The sequence below is a fragment of the Mesoplodon densirostris genome, chromosome 1 (genome assembly GCF_025265405.1).
Source record: "Mesoplodon densirostris isolate mMesDen1 chromosome 1, mMesDen1 primary haplotype, whole genome shotgun sequence".
Classification (NCBI taxonomy): domain Eukaryota; kingdom Metazoa; phylum Chordata; class Mammalia; order Artiodactyla; family Ziphiidae; genus Mesoplodon; species Mesoplodon densirostris.
In genome coordinates, this window is record NC_082661.1 from 26,497,168 (window position 1) to 26,514,351 (window position 17,184).

The following is a 17,184-nucleotide window of genomic DNA, read 5'->3' on the forward strand; positions in this document are numbered from 1 at the left end:
CATTGCACTTCACAGCCCCACCGCCCACCAGTCCAGTCTGTGCCACTCAAGATCCAACCTTTCACTCAGCATCACTGCCCCCCACAGCCAACTTCATGGTCAGGGCCACGTGCAGTCCACCCCATGGCCAGCCCTCCCTTGTCTCTACCTGTCCTCGGACACACTGCTTGGAACCTCTGGAGTTTTATTTCCAGGACCCTGCCCATGCAGCTCTGCTGGGCTGGCCAGAATCTTCCTTGGACCTGCTGGACAGGTATGGGCTCCAAGTCTGGGATTTGCTGGGGATTCAAATGCACCCAAAATTGTGAAACCGGCTTTGTGCACGGAGTAGCCAGCTCCTCTGCCAGGACTCAGATATAGAAAGTCTGACCATGCAGCGGACCCTCCCAGACTTAGGGCTCCCTGCCCTCGCCGGCCAGCCAGTCCCGCTGCCTGATGGCAGCGTCACAGCCCAGATCTCAGTGTTAATTTTAAACATATATGGAGCAGATTGGATGAGCGTCACAGAAAGTTTACCAAGCGCCAGCCAGGTGATTGTTTTCTGTGGCTCTTGAGGGCCGGTGTCTATCAAGAAGGGTTCCAAACGCTTTTCTGTAACTCCATAAATTAATTTAATGGGCAACATGGTTATGCGGTTAATATTTAATGGTTCTGTGGTCTCAACAATTTGAAGACTTCCATCTCACTAACAAGTGTGAGCTATACTTTAGGGGCTCGGACAAACAATCTACCCCATAAATGACTCCATCTACCCCATTCCTGCATGTGAAATACATGTTTGCCGTGTTTGTCTATGGGATAAAATAAATATCCGGGGGTAGAGGGCAGTGAGAAAGAGTGTTTGAGAATAATCAGCATACCCTCCGCCATGTAACAACGTTTATACAAGTCTCCATTACCTGGTGGGTGGAGCTAGAATTTTTTTGTTACCCAAAAAGCCGAGCTCACTTCTATTATTCTGCTGTCCACGCGAGACTTGCTTTCAGAATCAAAGCCTCTCTTTGTAGGTGGGATGAGGAGTTGGCTGGAGTTAGACTGGGGAAGGGACTCCAAGACTAACAAGGATGTCAGCCCTGAAGGGGTAAGGATCTCCCCTCCCCACCATCTGCATCTCCCAGACTCATTAATTTTTAGCCCCAATTCCCATATTTGAAAACTTTGGCTATTACTTCGTGGAGGTTCTTAGCCCCAGCCGTTCTCCCTCCCACCGTGGGAGTTTTCCACCATAGCCCATCATTGTCTCTCACCTTAATAAAGAAAAAGGTTCATGTTGCAACAAAAACAGATGCCTTTAAGAAGCACCAGGGGGGCTTCCCTGGTGGTGCAGTGGTTGAGAGTCCGCCTGCCGATGCAGGGGACACGGGTTCGTGCCCCGGTCCGGGAGGATCCCACATGCCACGGAGCGGCTGGTCCCGTGAGCCATGGCCGCTGAGCCTGCGCGTCTGGAGCCCGTGCTCCACAACGGGAGAGGCCACAACAGTGAGAGGCCCGCATACCGCAAAAAACAAAAGAAGCACCAGGGCTCCCTGGCATGCTCGGTCCTAGATACAGGGAGAGTAACTTTGTTCTTGTGCCCCTTGTTCTAAGGCAGGCCTGGGCCAGATGTGTTGCTAATGGGGGAGACTGAGGCAGAGAGCCAAGACTGGTGCGTTCATGCCTCCTGAGCGGTCTGGTGCTCGGAGGAAACCCAGGTGGCAGAATCTCTCCATCTCCTCTGGTCCAGATAGACCCAGGAAGAAAGCATTTCCAGCCCGGGATAAAGCTGATTGTATCCATTTTCTACTTAAAGGCTTTCAGAGGAGCCTCATCAGCCCCACAAGAACCTCTGACTGGCTGATCCCGGCCATCTGTGGGGTTGTTCCATGGGCTGCTTCAGGCTCAGCTCCCGTGCTGCAGCCCAGTCTGCAGAAGTGCAGCCACCCCCAGCTAGCCAGACTCCCTTAGACTTCCACCCCTTGGCCTGTGCTAATCCCTTTCCTTGGGATGCATTTGGCTCCCACAATGCCCCTCCCAGAAGCCTTCCACCTCCCCGGAGGAAGCTGGCCACACCTGCTGTCCAGAATACTCCGTGCATGCCTCCATGCTGCACACTTACCCTCCATAGCAGGGTAATTTCTGTGTGTCCATCTTCTCCAGACCAAGAGCTCCTTGAAGGCCCCATCTGTTATCTTTGTGTCTTCACTAACAAGCAGGAAGCCTGGTCCCACGCGGGAGGCCAGGCAAGTATCTGATGACACAATGCAAAGATCGCACACAAGCAGAGGAAACCTCCAAGGAGGGTGACATGTCCCCAAGGCCCCAATTACTAGGCTCCCTTGTGAAATGCCTTAAACTGCAATGGCGAATTAAGCACTATTTCCATTACAGAAGAATTTGCTGCTTAGATCCTTCAAAAAGAGAACTCATGTGTTTGAAATACTCAGATTTATAAAAGTTCGGTGAGCCCCCAGCTTCCTAGATGCTGATCTAAGAGGAATAGTCCGGAGCAGGTTAGAAGCAGCCCCGGGGGTGAGAGTGGAGGCCAAATGGGTAGGACTTCAGCCCCCTCAGCCCATTCACCCCCCACCACATACCCCTACCCCACCCAGAGTCACTGGGCTTTTACTCTAAGATTCCCATTGATTAGAAACCAAAATGATGCTGCTAAAAATAGGACAATGTTTGATCCTGTGAAAAGAGCAGGACACCCCCAGTTGCTTTGACCAATGCAGAACTTTGCTTTTTGTCCTGGGATAGACATAACCCAGCATGGTGGGCTTCGTTGGAGGGAGATCATTTCGAAGCAGAGGGTCTGAGCACAGTCTGCCTGGGGCCCCCTCCCATGCCACTGCTGTACTTGCAAAGACCGGGCTGGTGATAGACTGGACACTGAATTCACTGATAGGGGTGCTATTTGCAGTCCTGGAGCCATTGACTGTTAGAGCTGGAAGAAACTTCAGAATGTCTCTGGACTGGATTTGCCTAGCTGTGTTGCATGGGCTGTCAATAGGAATTGTTTGGAAAACCAGCTCCACAGTCAGAGACTCGTGGGTAATGCTGGCGGAAGTACAGAGCTGCAGATCAGACAGAGCATAGGCTCTGGACTCAGACACCTCATTCAACATCTCGCCACTTATTAGCTGTATGGCCTTGAGAAATGATTTAACCTCTCTGTGCTTTCGTCTCTTCTTCTGTTAAACTAGAATCATAGTCATACTCATCTCTTAGAGTTAATGTGATGATTAAATGAGTCAAATTCCCAGGATGTCGTTATTATTAATAAGTACTGGCCTGAACACAGCTCTGTAGGTTTCTTGCCTGCAGGACTTCTCAGAGCCTTTGCTGTGCTAATGAACATGATGCCCACCAAGACCAAGATGGGGATCTACAAGGCACCATTTTACATGTGCCCACAGAACTCATTTGATCTCATCAAACAGGTGTTCTATGAGATACGGTTTGAGATTCTGAAGCTAGTCTATTTTATCCTAGAAGAAACAACAACCAGAGAGGTGAGGTGGCTGCCCAAGGTCATGGAGCAAGTATATAATGGCAGAATTGGACCTACTGTAGAACTGAAGTCTCCTGACTCCCATTCTTTCTAGTATACCTCACTGCTTTCACCCAAAACGTAATGATAATGAAGACAATAGTATAACTAAATTTTACTGTTTACTCAGTGCCAGGCACTGCGTTAGGCTTCTCCTATTCATGATCTCATTGAATCTCCTAAAAGATAGGTGCCATATGAGATCTATCGTACTGAGCTCAGAGAGGGCAAGCAAGGCATTCAGCATCACACAGCCTGTTAACGGTAGACCTAGGACTCAAACTCCCATCTGCCTAGCCCTGACTTAACCACCCCATGGCATACATCCTGAACGTCCAATGGCAGAGTTTTAGGCCTGAGCCGGCGGTGGTGGCCCTGAAGATGCCCATGTATTGGTCGCTACCTGCTCCTCCAAGAATAGCTAGGTTTGGGGGTTCCCCGGCTCTGGCTGTCATTGCCAGCCCAGGCCGTGGGGACTGACGGCTCAGCACCCAGCTCTCCTGCCAAATGATTTTGGCCAGAGCTGGGTTTGGCGGCAGCTCTGTTGGAAGCTGCTCTGAGCCAAGAGCCTCTTGTCAGCCTGAAATCAGGACGAGCCCTCAACGCGGCTCCCCTCGGGGCTCCCTGTTAAATAAAGATGCTGCAGCGGTTCGCCCAAAAGGCCTCTTTGTCTGAGGCCCTTCCAGCCCACGCGTCCTCTGCCCCCAGAATGCCGGTCTCTGTCGGCATGAAGAGCCCCTGTGTTCACCGCTGCTGCAGAGTGGGGGGAGCTGGCCAGCAGCTCTGTGCCTAAGTGGGAGGGCGCCTGCCCCGCTCCCCTTCTCCCCGACCCCCGCCTCCTGCCGGTCAGGGAGGTCACCCTGGCAGTGACTCTGCACACAGCTTGGGCCCCTGGTAACACTTCCCTCCTGCCTCCTGCCCATCCCGGCCCATTAGTGCTCCCTCCTGCCACCCTCCTGCTTCCTGCCAGCAGCCCTTGCTCTCTTGCCTGAGCCCCGCTTCTCTCTGTCTCTCTCTGTATGTCTCTCCCTCTCCCTCTCCCTCTCAGGCTCCCTGTCCCTCTCCATCTCTCTGTATATCTGTCTGTTTCTCTCTTTGTCTGTATCTCTCTCTGCTTCTATCTCTCTGTCTCTGTCTCTCTCTGTCTTTCTCTCCCTCCCTCCATCTCTCTGTCTCTGCCTCTCTCTCCCTCCATCTGTGTCTCTGTCTCTCTCTGTCTTTCTCTCCCTCCCTCCATCTCTTTGTCTCTGTCTCTCTCTTTCTCTCTTCTTCCTCACTTTTTCTGTCCTTTTGCCCTTCTCTCCTGGGGGAGAAAACAGCACATACCATGTGCGTTAAATGAAAACTTGAACATTCTGGGGGTAAGTTCCACCCAGCCTACGTCGAGCACAGGGCTTCATTCTGCCACTTTAGTTGGGGCTTCACCCCCCCACCAGGAGCCTCAGCGTCCCCACCATAAATGGGAGCAATGATGGGTACCTCCAGGACAGAATTGGACGGCACATCGTCAGATGTGCACTTGTGAGGGCAGGGGCTGCGTCTGGCTCACGCCTGTACCACCAGGGCACACGCTGAAAGCTCCATGCTTGTTGGATGGTTGGAGAGTCCGGGAGCCGAAGAAAGTGACTGACACGTGGTATTTGATCATTGAATGTTAATTTCCTTTCTTTTTTTAATCTCTCTCCTGGTCATGGGGATGGGATCTGTTGGAGACCCTTGGAAAGCCCCAGGCTCTGGAAGGAACAGCAGGGAGTTACACAGTGTGTCTTACCTACTAAGATCAGGTCTTGTCCCATCTTGCCCAGGTGTGGGTGTGGCTTCGGGAAGGGCCGTCGTGCTCAATGCCACACTTAAATTGTTACCTGAGCAGCTCAGAGAAGAAGTGATCACTGCCCCCTTCCTCAACACTGTACTTCTATCAATGCAACCCAAGACCACATGTGCTTTTTTTGCCCCATTATCATGTCCCACCACTACTGGACAGTGGTTCTGCACACCAAACTCTTATTCATTCATTCTTTTTTTTTTTTTTGCGGTACGCGGGCCTCTCACGGTTGTGGCCTCTCCCGTTGCGGAGCACAGGCTCCGGATGCGCAGGCTCAGCGGCCATGGCTCACGGGGCCCAGCTGCTCTGTGGCATGTGGGATCTTCCTGGACCGGGACACGAACCCGTGTCCCCTGCATCGGCAGGCGGACTCTCAACCACTGCGCCACCAGGGAAGCCCTATTCATTCATTCATTTTTTTTTTTTAAAGCGACTTAATTTTTTTTTAATTATTTATTTATTTATTTATGGCTGTGTTGGGTCTTCGTTTCTGTGCGAGGGCTCTCTCTAGTTGTGGCAAGTGGGGGCCACTCCTCATCGCGGTGCGCAGGCCTCTCACTATCAGCGGCCTCTCTTGTTGCGGAGCACAGGCTCCAGACGCGCAGGCTCAGTAATTGTGGCTCACGGGGCTAGCCGCTCCGTGGCATGTGGGATCCTCCCAGACCAGGGCCCGAACCTGTGTGTCCTGCATTGGCAGGCGGACTCTCAACCACTGCGCCACCAGGGAAGCCCCATTCATTCATTTTTAACAAATACTTACTGAGTGCCAGACACTCTTCTAGGATCTGGGGACACAGCAGTCAACAGAACAGACTAAAGTCTCTGCCCGCATGGAGCTTCCCTTCTAGCAGGGTCTTTCCCACCTGTGTGCAGGCCACGCGGCCTCCCTGACCCCTCTGTCTCCTCAGTAACACGGGAATGAGATCTGCCCTCACAAGGACCATCGTGAGGCTCCCGGTGGCCACACTCATGGAGGCCCAGCACGGTTGGCACAGGGGAGCTGCCAGGTCGGGTCACTGCACCTGAAGCAGTCTTGGTGCAGGGGGCCTGGAGAGGCACAGGCTCGAGACGGGCTCCCGTCTGACCACCGCCCCGGAGCCTCCTTATCAGCAGTTCCTCCTCACACTTCCGTAGCCCAGGGTTTGCCTCTTCCTTCTCCTGGCTCTAGCCCAGCATTCCCTTGGCCTCGTTCCCCAGCCCTGCTTTGACGGTGACCTCCCCTGTCTGTCTGGACTAAAGGATCAACCCTCTCCCCACCGCTCCACGCTGCACTGAGCTGAGACAGTGGTCCACGTGCCCAGGCTGCAAGGTGTGGAGTCCGTGCTGGTGCACAGCGGGAAACTGATCACCTCTGACCCTCATCCCTCCCTTTCCAGCGGTGCAATCTCACCCCTCCTGGATGCAGGCTCACAGTTGGCCCTCACCCCTGACTGCACAGTTATCCCGCTCAGGACGCTCACCTCCTCCCGCCTGTCTGAATCCTGCACACCCCTCTGGCCGAGCTCGTGCCCATTCTTCTAAGAAGCCTTTCCACACCCTTCAGTTTATTCTGCTCCTCAGGCTCAGCTCAGCTTGGCCTAAGCAAGGCCCTGCTAGACCAGGCCACACCAACCTCATTCAGCTCCTAGAACCACCATGCTTGGTCCGGCCCCCGCCCTCACCTTGACCAGTTAATTCTTACCCACCCTCAAGACTCAGCTTGAAAGAGCCTTTCCTAAAACCACCTCCTTTCCCAATCTTCCCAGGTCCTATCAGACTCTGCCATAGCACCCTGTTGTCCTTGATAGAATTATCAGCTTGTCATTAAATAATCATGCAGTGAGTATTTAGGGACTGTGGATATCTGGTGCAGCTGGGGTGTGGCTAGCGGGAGACGAGGCCAGGAGGAAAAGACCTTGGATTGTCAGGCTAAGGATCTTGGACTTATTCTGTGGGCAAGAGAGAATTCTTTCAGGGTTCATGCAGAATAATTCATTCTTGAGGGCCCTGAGACCTAGGGTTTAATGGCCTCCCCCTTTTTTTTCACTTGTTTGGCTGGTTGTTTAGTTGGTTAACTGGCTAGATAGATAGTTGGTTGGTTGAATTGTTGGCTGGATGGTTGAAAAGTTGATTGGTTGACCAATAAGTTATTTTATTAGTTGACTGGTTGGTTAGTTCATTAATTGGGTGGTTGGTTAGTTGATGGGAGGGATGGGTGGATGGACAGATGGAGAGTTGTTTCATTAGTTAGCTGATTAGTTAATTCCTTGATTAGTTGTCTGGTTGGGTGGGTGAGTAGCTGATTGATTGTGTCTTCCTCGGCACAGTCCTCATGCCTCCCCCATCACTGTTGGCCCAAGCTGGCCCTGCTTTTGGTTTTCCTGTTCCCAGTTTCATCAGGCCTAATGCCCTTTCTTCCTGTCTTTCCACAGGCACTTGTCCGGCTGCCACCCCATATTTCACAGTGTGATGAAGTCTTTCGGTTCTTTGAGGCCCGACCGGAGGATGTCAACCCCCCGAAAGAGTAAGTGGTAGCTCAAGCCTCTTCCGTGTGCTTGGGGGGAGAGCTGGCAAGGCCAACGAGGCTAAGCAAAGATGCACCAAAGAAAGGTGGACCATCTTCCCCAGACTCCTGTTGCCAAGGCTTGTTCCTCATTTCTCTTGACCCCAGAGCTGGCAAGGGAGGGTATCTTTGCATCTGGGGAGCAGGTTTTCCTGCAAACCCTTTATAGTTCACAGGTTATTGTCAGGAGCAGATGAGATAACAGAAAATATAATGGTCATGCAGTTCAGATGCCCAGGGTTAGCGGTCATTGCTCTTAATCGTTGACGCTACCAAGCTCCCAGCTGAAATGCAGAACCAGGAGGGCGCGTGCTGCCCAGGTGAACCTCACCTGCTGAATAACCCAGTGGTCCTGGGCTGCTGCAACAGATCTTATAATCATCATCAAAAACAACGATGAGTGTGCACAGAGTGTTTACTCAATGGCTTTTACCTGTAGCATTTTACTGGGCTGGCCAAAAAAGTTTGTTCGGGTTTTTCCACAACATCTTACAGAAAAACCCGAATGAACTTTTTGGCCAACCCAATCCAACAGACTAACGTAGCCCGGTTTACAGAGGAGGAAACTGAGGGGCGTGAAGTTAGATGAATTGTCCCGAAGTCATGCAGCTGGTTGGGTATGTGACAGGCATGTGACTTGAATGAACCCAAATCTTGAACCCATGAGAGTGGAACCCAGGGCTGGCTGATTTTCCATGTTGGGGAGAAATGGGGCGCCAAGCATGTCTTTTTTCCTCTCTGGAAGCAGCGTACTCTGGGCCTGGTGGTCAAGACGACCTACCTGGTCTTGCTGGTCTCTCACGCACATGCCCAAACTCCATCCTCATGGCTACCTTCTCTTGCTCAGAACGCTACCCTCGCCCACACTCCCCAGAGTAGCTTCTCAATGGAGAGGAAAATCCAGGGGCTGATGAGCAGAAGAAGGCAGCCAGGAAAGAGGGTCGAGTAGGGGAGAGGGTTGGGGGAGAGGACTGAAGGGGATGCAGATGGATTACCTCACTCCATACATCTGTTCCCCTGAAATCTCAAAGTGCCAGAGTGGACAAGAGAGAGGCAGAAGGGATGGGTACTACAGAAGGAAGGGAAAGAACAGTACAGAGGAATTGTCTGGGTCAGGTGGGGAGAGGCAGGAGGCCATTGGGTGATGGGGAGGAGAAAGCCTACAGACAAGGGTGTGTTGCACAGCTCCAGGGGCGCCGTTGTGAACGGTGCACTCTCTGTGAACGGCGCCCATAGAGGTAGTAGAGCGCACAGTCTGCACACCCATACGTGGCAGTCCTGCCCAAAGGAGCCCTTCTCTTTTCACCCATGCTGTAAGACTAAGAGCCTAAAGTGGCCTAGGCCCTCCGGGGGAGGAAAGCATTACTCGGCTCAGAGGCTCACCTGGCCCAACAAAAGCCATCTCCTTTACTGGCTACCAAAGGATTATGAAACAAACAAATGCTGTGAACCATCAGAAACTCATCACAGTGTGGTTCACAGTATAGAGCAATTGAAAGCCACAGGGAGTGGGAGGTGTGGTGTTGAGCTCACACCCCAACTCTGCTGCTTACTGGGCACATGACTGGCTACACTCAGGTACCTTCCCCTTCTCTTTCTCATCTGTAAAAGAGGGAAGAGTGATTAATCCGTGATCTTGCTACCTCCAGGGATTGTCTTGGAAACTTAGATGACACGTGGGCTGGGTAAGAGCTTTGTAAACAACAAAATGAGATGCAGGGCTTCCCTGGTGGCGCAGTGGTTGAAAGTCCGCCTGCCGATGCAGGGGACACGGGTTCGTGCCCCGGTCTGGGAAGATCCCACATGCCGCGGAGCGGCTGGGCCTGTGAGCCACGGCCGCTGAGCCCGCGCGTCCAGAGCCTGTGCTCTGCAACAGGAGAGGCCACAACAGTGAGAGGCCCGTGTACCACACACAAAAAAATGAGATACAAATGTGTGTTCTCACCAGCGGGAAAAACATCGCTCTCACTGTACCTACTATGATAGTCAGTCTTGTGAGAGAGGTTTGCACCGGGAGTTACATGCTCTTGTCCCCGTGTTACAGATGAGGAAACAGGTTCACAGCTGGAGTCAGGACTTGAACCCAGATTTTTCTGGTTCCAGAGGCCGGTACTCCTTCCACATCTCCTGCCCACCCTCCCTGGTTTGGGGAGGAATCAGGGGACCAGGACTGTGGTCCTGACACCTCTCAGTGCATCCTCTCTGTCCCCCCTCCTCTGTGTTCCCACCCCAGCCTTCCTCACTCTCCCAAGGCAGAGGAAGGCTCTTGAGACCGGCAGCAGTGTACCAGGTCCTCCTGGCCCTGCCACTCCCCAGCTGTGATGGCCTCTCAGAGCCTCTTGTTCTCCTTCCTTCCACGGGGAGAGGGGAGATGCCCCTCCCCAGGCAGGTTGTCGTTGGAGTCACACATGATCGTGTGCCCAGAGGAGGGGAGAAGAATTGCTGCTGGTGGGTGAAATACCAGGTGCATCACCACAAAATCAACTGACCCTGCCTTTGGTTCGTGCCTCTAAACCCACTCTCTGCCAGGCAGCTAAATAAGTTGGTCCTATTTCACCTGTTGACCCGAGCACCAGTAGCAGTAGGTTAGCCTCTTGCCCATCCCTGGAAGGCCCTCGAGGAAGGTGGAAACCAGCTCGGGGAGACAGTTGTGTGTTGGCGAGGCATCAGGCGTGGCTTTGCGGGGCAGGCTCTGGGGTCCAGGCCCACCGCTCAAGGCTCTGTGATCTCTGATCATTTGCCCAGCCTCTCTGCCTTTCCGTGTCCCCATGCCTGAAAAGAGAGAATGCAGGACTCCTGGAGCGGTCCAGAGGGCTTACGGAGACGACATGTGCACTGAGATAACCCGGCCAATGCTATTGGCCCATTGGAAGCACACAGCAGTTTTGTTCGTGGGAGGTTGTGGAACGGAATGGAATGTGGCCCTGTGCGTGCTCCAGCCCTGCAGATCACAGCCTGGCTTTTGCAGGGAGGAGCCATAAAGCATTTAGCCTCTGAGTCACCATGGCTGCGGGGGTTATCTGCCTCTTTCTTGGGGTGGTACCACACACCTGGGCCAGTTCACATCTCATCTGGCAAGAGATGGCCTGAGAATAGGAACCCCTCCAGCATGAGACGGGCCTGAGGCTCAGGAGGTGGGGTCAGCTGTGGCCACACAGTTCCAAAGGGCTTCTCCGCCCTGGCCCCTCTCAGCCTCCAGAACCTGCCAAGAGAGACCTGTGTTCCATGCAGAGTCTGCTCGCCATAGAGCCCAGACCCATGGGTGACCTGGGCTGACGGGCCGACCCTCTGTCAGCCAAGTGCCTGCAGCCCCTCCCTCTCAGGGCTCTGTCCCAGGCCACCGTACACCTCCCCCCTCCGTCCTGAAACATAAACACAGGATCGAGGAACAGCATTATTTTGACTCTGGGGCGACTGTGGAGTGGCTTATCAAATTATCAAAGCCTGTGGATTTAACTGGAATTTTGCAGATAACCCTGGCCCCTTTCAAGTGTGCTGCTGCGGGACCTCTGAGCGCTCACGGGGGCTGGGGTGGGGGGACCGTGGCCCTTTCCATCTTGCAGGGAAGACAAGGCCTGCCACAGGCCCGGCCCCTCGGCTTTGATCCCAGACTGCTCACTGGCTTCTGTGGGTGGAGGGTGGGGCCCACCTCTGGGCTGCTGGTGGCTGCGCTAGACCACCGTCCCTGCACAGAAAGGTTGTTCTTTACAGAGACGTTTGGTGAGACTGGCACTGCAGCCTTGGTGGTTTCGCCTCCTCAGGCAGCCGCCCCAGGAAGGTTGCTCGAGGGCCCTGCCCTCCCCTCCTTGAACTACTGGCCGACGGGTACTGCTGCCGTGTGGGAGCAGCGCTGAGCTCTCCTGGGGCCCCTGGCTCAGGCCCGAAATGCTGGCATTATTCTAGATTCACCTCTTTCCTTCACACCCCTCCAAGCAGCTCGTCAGCACATCCTGTGTGCGCCACCTTCGGCTTATTCAGACCCTGCCCACAGCTCGCCACCTCCCTGCTATTACCCCAGGGGGCCGAGCCTCGTCTCACCCCTGGATTCTGGCCTGACTGGTCTCCCTGCCTCTGCCCTCACCCGCTACGGTCCCTTTTCAACACAGGGGAAGGAATCATCTTTTAAAAATACAGGTCAGATCATGTCCCTCCTCTGCTCAAAATCCTGAGTGCCTCCCTGGTGGCTCAGAGTCGAGGCCCTTCCGCCTGCCCCTCCCGTCGCCCCTGGTGGCACCTCCTGCCTCTGCTCCAGCCGCTTCCCACACCTTCCAGCCACATTCTGCCTTGAGGGCTTCGCACTGGCTCTTCCCTCCGCCTGGAACACTTCGCCCCTCCCCAGGAGAGCCCCAGCCTGGCCCCTCACCTCCTTGCAGCCTTGACTCAAAGAGCTGCCTGTGCCTGGCTGGCCTCCCTGTTTAAAATCCCCAGCACTGGCTCTCCCCGTCCTGGCTTCATCTTCCTTCACGGAACTTATCACCACCTCCCATGTGACCTGTTCCCTCCCATGTTATGTCAGTCTGGGAGAGCAGGGACTCGTACGTGTTCGGATCACAACCGTAATCCCAGTGCCCAGAGCAGGCACTCGGGAGATTTGCCGGATGGAGGACTGACGTCATTCAGGCTTTCTGTTAGTCCCCCCCAGGCGGTAGGCTGTGATGTGACCGTTCGGAGAGATGAAGTGGCTCCCCGGAAGTCACCCAGCTAGCAGGGGGCGAGCAAGAGAAGCTGGGGATGACGCATCCTAGCCTCTCCTGTGTGGATTCTGGGGCAGCCGTGAGGCTGGCTTGGGGTGGAGAGAGCCCTGATCACCAGCTCCGGAAGGAGGGGGATAAGGACACATCCCTGGAACTCAATGGGATTCAGCGCAGGACGAGTCCTGGGCGGTCCTGAGCGTCAATTCTGACAAGCAGATAAGCCTGGCCTCGTGCAGGCCACACCCAGCACCCCTGCAGCACCCAAGGTGACCCCCTGGCCTATGCACATGACCCACCCGGTCCTGGGGCCACACCTGCTGGCCCAGCTCTCCCTGGCTTACCCGTGTTTGAGGGCTTGAGACCCACATCCTGGACCACTGGACCAGGGAGGCAGGCGTCCCCTGGCCTGGCTTCCACAAGGAGCCCCCGAGCAGCCGGTCCCTCAGCTCTGATTCCCCTGTGATGAGAGTGATGGAAATGGGAGCTCAAGCTGCCGGGCAGGACGCCAGTCAACCACGTGACCCAGCTAATGCCTCTTTTAGTTCCAGTTTAAATTTGCATCATTGAAACAGTGAACCTAAAGGTTCTCAGAGGACCCTCCAGGAGCCCTGTCCTCAGCACCACCCCCGCAGGATGCACATTCCTCAGAGAAGGGTTAGGGGAGGTGCAGCCCCATGAGGCCCGAGGGCCTGAGACCGGCCTTCTCATCTCTCCAGCCTCCTGGCCCACGGACACCACCCTCATCCTTAGGTGCCTGCACAGGGCTGCAGCCGGCTGTCGCCAGCCTCCACGCCCAGGCCCAGCCGTTTCCTCCACCTGGAGCGCTCCTGTCCCCTCTGCCCACCCACCCCGGCCCGAGTCCTACTCAGCCCTCAGGCTTTCCAGCAAGCCTCTCCAGAGCCCGTAGCCCTGGCCATGGCACCAACCACACTGTTTATGGTCTCTCCCCACCACGGGGGCCCACATCTCTGGCCCCCCAGGGCCTGGCACCTGATAAGCATTGACTGAACCCAGGTTGGGGCCGTTTAACAAGATTAAAAATTGCACTGCCCGCTGTCAGGGTTTCAGAGTGAACAGCATCCTCGACCCCTCTGGAGTTAGATGGTCTGGGCTCCCTGGCCCCTCTGTGCCTCGGTTTCCGTATCTGTAGAGTGTGAATAACGAAAGCGCCTGCCGCCCAGGGCTGTTGGGAGGATGGTGCGTGGACGGCACAGAACAGACCCAGCACGCGGTCAGCACTGCCCACGGCCAGGCTTGCTGTCGTCACCGTGGCAGTCCTGGGCGGGGGGAACTGCGGCAAGAGACCCCCCCGCGCCGCAACAGCTCTGCCACTTGTGGGCACCGCAGCCTCCCTTCGCCGCCGCCTGACATTGGTGGGCCTCTGCGCTCGGCCCGAGCCCGTGGGCAGGTGGGCACACACGCATTTGGCCCCCATGTCGCAGAGGGGAAAAACAGAGGCCAGGGCTGGCAGAGGTGCCCCCCTCCATCACCTCCCACTCGTGGACCTGCCGCTGGCTCACCCGCCTGGGAGCTCACGGCCAGCAGGGCCCACACACACACCTGCAGCGCAGAGTGGGCTCACATAGCAACTGAGGGTCTCCACTCCCTGCCGCCCCTCTCGGCTCTAGGCCTGGTCCTGTCCCCTTGGCCCATTTCTTCCCACTGAAGCCAGCCAGATCCTGGTTAAATTCTCGAAATTGCACGGGAGGAACAGGGCCTTGCTAAACAGGTTTTTGTTCCTCAGCCCCAGGGCCACAGAGCCACCCTCTGTTGTGGCCGAAAACAATGGCCCAATGTTCAGAGGGACCACCCATCCCTGCCCCAGCCTGTCCCAATGGCCAGCTTCCATCTGGCCCGGGGTCTACACCCCTGCCACCGCCGTGTCCATGCCCAGACAGGCCAGCGAGAGAGGGAGGCTGTCCTACCTGATCCAGGCGGAGAGCCAGGTTTGGATCTGGGCCTGGGCCTCATGAAGGTGGCCCAGCAGCTGATGTGGAGAGTGCTGAGCGAGGCTTCCAGAGACGGAGGCCCCAGGCAGAGCACAGGCAGCTGTTCTGGGGCTGGGGTGGTATGAGGTCAGACCTCCCAGAACAGGCGCTCTTTACAAGGTCTCCCAGACTCCCTCCCCAGTGATGCTTCTGAAGGGAGTGGAGGCTGGGGCTGCCCTCCCTGGGGGAAAGCAGAGTCCAGGAGGACAGAGGGGACGTTGCCAGCCCTGCCGCGGGACCCAGCAGGAAGACGGGGCGTGGGCGCAGCCGTGCAGCCAGGATAGCCCCGAGAATTTCGGGAGCCTCCTCCAGGAGCTCCCACAGCCTCGATCCTGGCCAAACTCCAGGTCAGGCCTGCTCAGGAGCCTGACTCTGGATCTCAGCATCCAGGCTTCTGCTGACAGCAGCGTGACCTTCTCCATAAGTCACACCTACCTGCCCGGCACCGAGGAGAATGAAGTAGAGGCCGTGTGTGGAGCACTTAGTAGGTGCTGAGGCACGTTACTCTCTTCTTCCCTCCCTTCTGCTTCTCTGGGCAGCAAATAGAAGGTCCTGGGAAGAGCCCTGGAGAGCATCTCTGCTTTGGCCTTCACCCAGCAGGTATTCATGGAGCATCTACTATGTGCCAGGGACCCGGTAGGCTGACAAACTCAGGGCTCAAGGCTACCACTACTAGGTGGAAATTTTGAATTGAATTAAACTCACTCCAGAGACAACAGTCAGGACACCCGGCTCTGCTTGTGGCCTTGAATGAGTCACTTCACCGCTGAAATCTCTGTAAAAGAGGCCAACAGTACCCTCTTGGCAGGATAGTTGTGAGGTTCAGGACACTGATGCCTGTAAATGCCTCGAAGGTGCCTGGCCGTCACAGAGGCTCAGTAAATGGGAACTTTCTCTTCTTATCCCCCTTTCCTCTTCACCCCTCCTGGGTGCACGGTGGCCACTCAGAAAAGACTAGGGGAATGGAATCGAGTCAAGCTGAAGACAGGAGCTGGGCTGACCTTTCCTGAGCCCCTCTCCGCTCCGGGATGGCTCGCCAGGGTTGGGTGCCGACTGGGGGGTGAAGCTGCCCCCTCCACCACCAGGCACCCCACTGGCTCTCAGGACCTCTGAGGCATCCCTGTTCCTGGCACTCCCCAAGGGACGGGTGGCTTGGGAATTGGAGTGGGCAGCCCACCCACCCGCTTCCTGCTTTGCTGAGTCTTGGTCCGACCCTCGTCAGTGGGACGGCTCACCGCACCCGGCAGGCCCCTACCACCACCCGTCTGGCCAGGGACACGGGCCGTTCTGTCCTTCCAGCCCCTCTGCCACTGGCAGTGGCACAAATAGCCTCTTTATGCTGTTGGGTGAGAGAGCCAGCTAGACCTAGGGACTGTGGATCCACAGGAGGCTGGGGGCTGGAACAGCACAGAAGCCCTTGCCCAACCCCCCCCATGGCCCCCTTTAACCTGGGTGGGCAGGTGAGAGGAAGGGGGCCACAGGAAGCTGTGTCCAACCCACCTGAAAGGGGCGTCAGCTCCAGGGAACGAGGACTTCCGCAGGCCCAGCTGCTGTGCTGGGTGGGCAAGCCGGCGGGAGGCCCAGAGCAAGCGCGTGTGCAGGCCACATCCAGGTTGGGAGGGCTCCTCTGTGTTCAGTCCTGGCACAGGACTTTCCGCTCTCAAAGCCGGGGTGGAACGGGGGCAGCAGGGTGGGGAAGGGTATCCTGGTACTGGGGGGGGGGTCCCCGTTATTTTCTCAGGCTTGTGCTTTCAGTGTCTCCCTGAAACTTCAGCCCCGGGAGGATGGTCCTGGTGTGCAGGTGCCCGAGGCCCCACGTGCCCACTCCCTTGCTCCCAGGGCAGTGGCATCCTTTGGAGGCTCCAGCTAGGGGAGTGCGCCCCCAACAGAGCCCCGGAGGCCTGCTCCGCAATTAGGTCCCTGCCTTGTAATTACTGCCGCTGCGTTGTAACCAGTCCCCTGGCTAGCTGCCCCTCCACAGGGAGTCCGTGGCGGAGCTGAACCTCAGACCCAGGTCTTCAGCCCTGTAGACCAGTCTCCTCTGGTGGCATCGGGCGGGAAGCATTGGTCCACTCAAGCATTTTTCATCATCTTCCTGGTGTGAGGCACAGGGCCACAGAAGTGGGCGAGGCTCAGCCCTGCCCCCTGGGGAGCTCGTGGTCTGAGGTGGGAGATGGCACAGACAGGGCCTGGCCCGCTGCTGTGGGAAGCGGCGGAGCCCAGGAGCCAGGACTGGGGCAGTTTCAAGGAATTGAAAGAAAGTCTGTCTGCCTGGAGAGCGAGAGGGTTGGCTTGAGCTGGGCCAGAGGAGATGGGCGTGGGGCATCCAGTGTCCAGCTGGTGATTTGGGACAGTCGTTAACCCCTTCCACACTTTGGCATCAGGTGAGGGGACAGAATTTGGGGGTCTTTGGACCAAGCATGTAACAGCCAGGGTCTGGAGTGGGGGCCGAGGGCTGTGAGCAGGGAGGACATTCACAGCAAGTCGGATGTGAAAGAGGCAAGCGTGCTGGAGACCACGTGACCCTTCCCCACCTTCACAGGCCCTGGTAAATTGGGTCTTAATGTAGATTGGAGGGTAGGCACCAGTCAGTTCAGGCGCCTTAG

The 17,184-nt window shown here is 56.0% G+C and overlaps 1 protein-coding gene across 3 annotated transcripts in view; it reads left to right on the forward strand.

Moving 5' to 3' along the window:
* The window catches only part of SH3PXD2A (SH3 and PX domains 2A), a 246,067-nt gene that overhangs the window by 125,533 nt on the left and 103,350 nt on the right, over nucleotides 1–17,184 (forward strand). For all 3 annotated transcript variants that reach the window (XM_060099983.1, XM_060099958.1, XM_060099964.1), the window contains one exon: nucleotides 7,766–7,857. In XM_060099983.1, coding sequence (XP_059955966.1) covers nucleotides 7,766–7,857 — 92 coding nt within the window. The remainder of the gene's footprint in view (nucleotides 1–7,765; nucleotides 7,858–17,184) is intronic.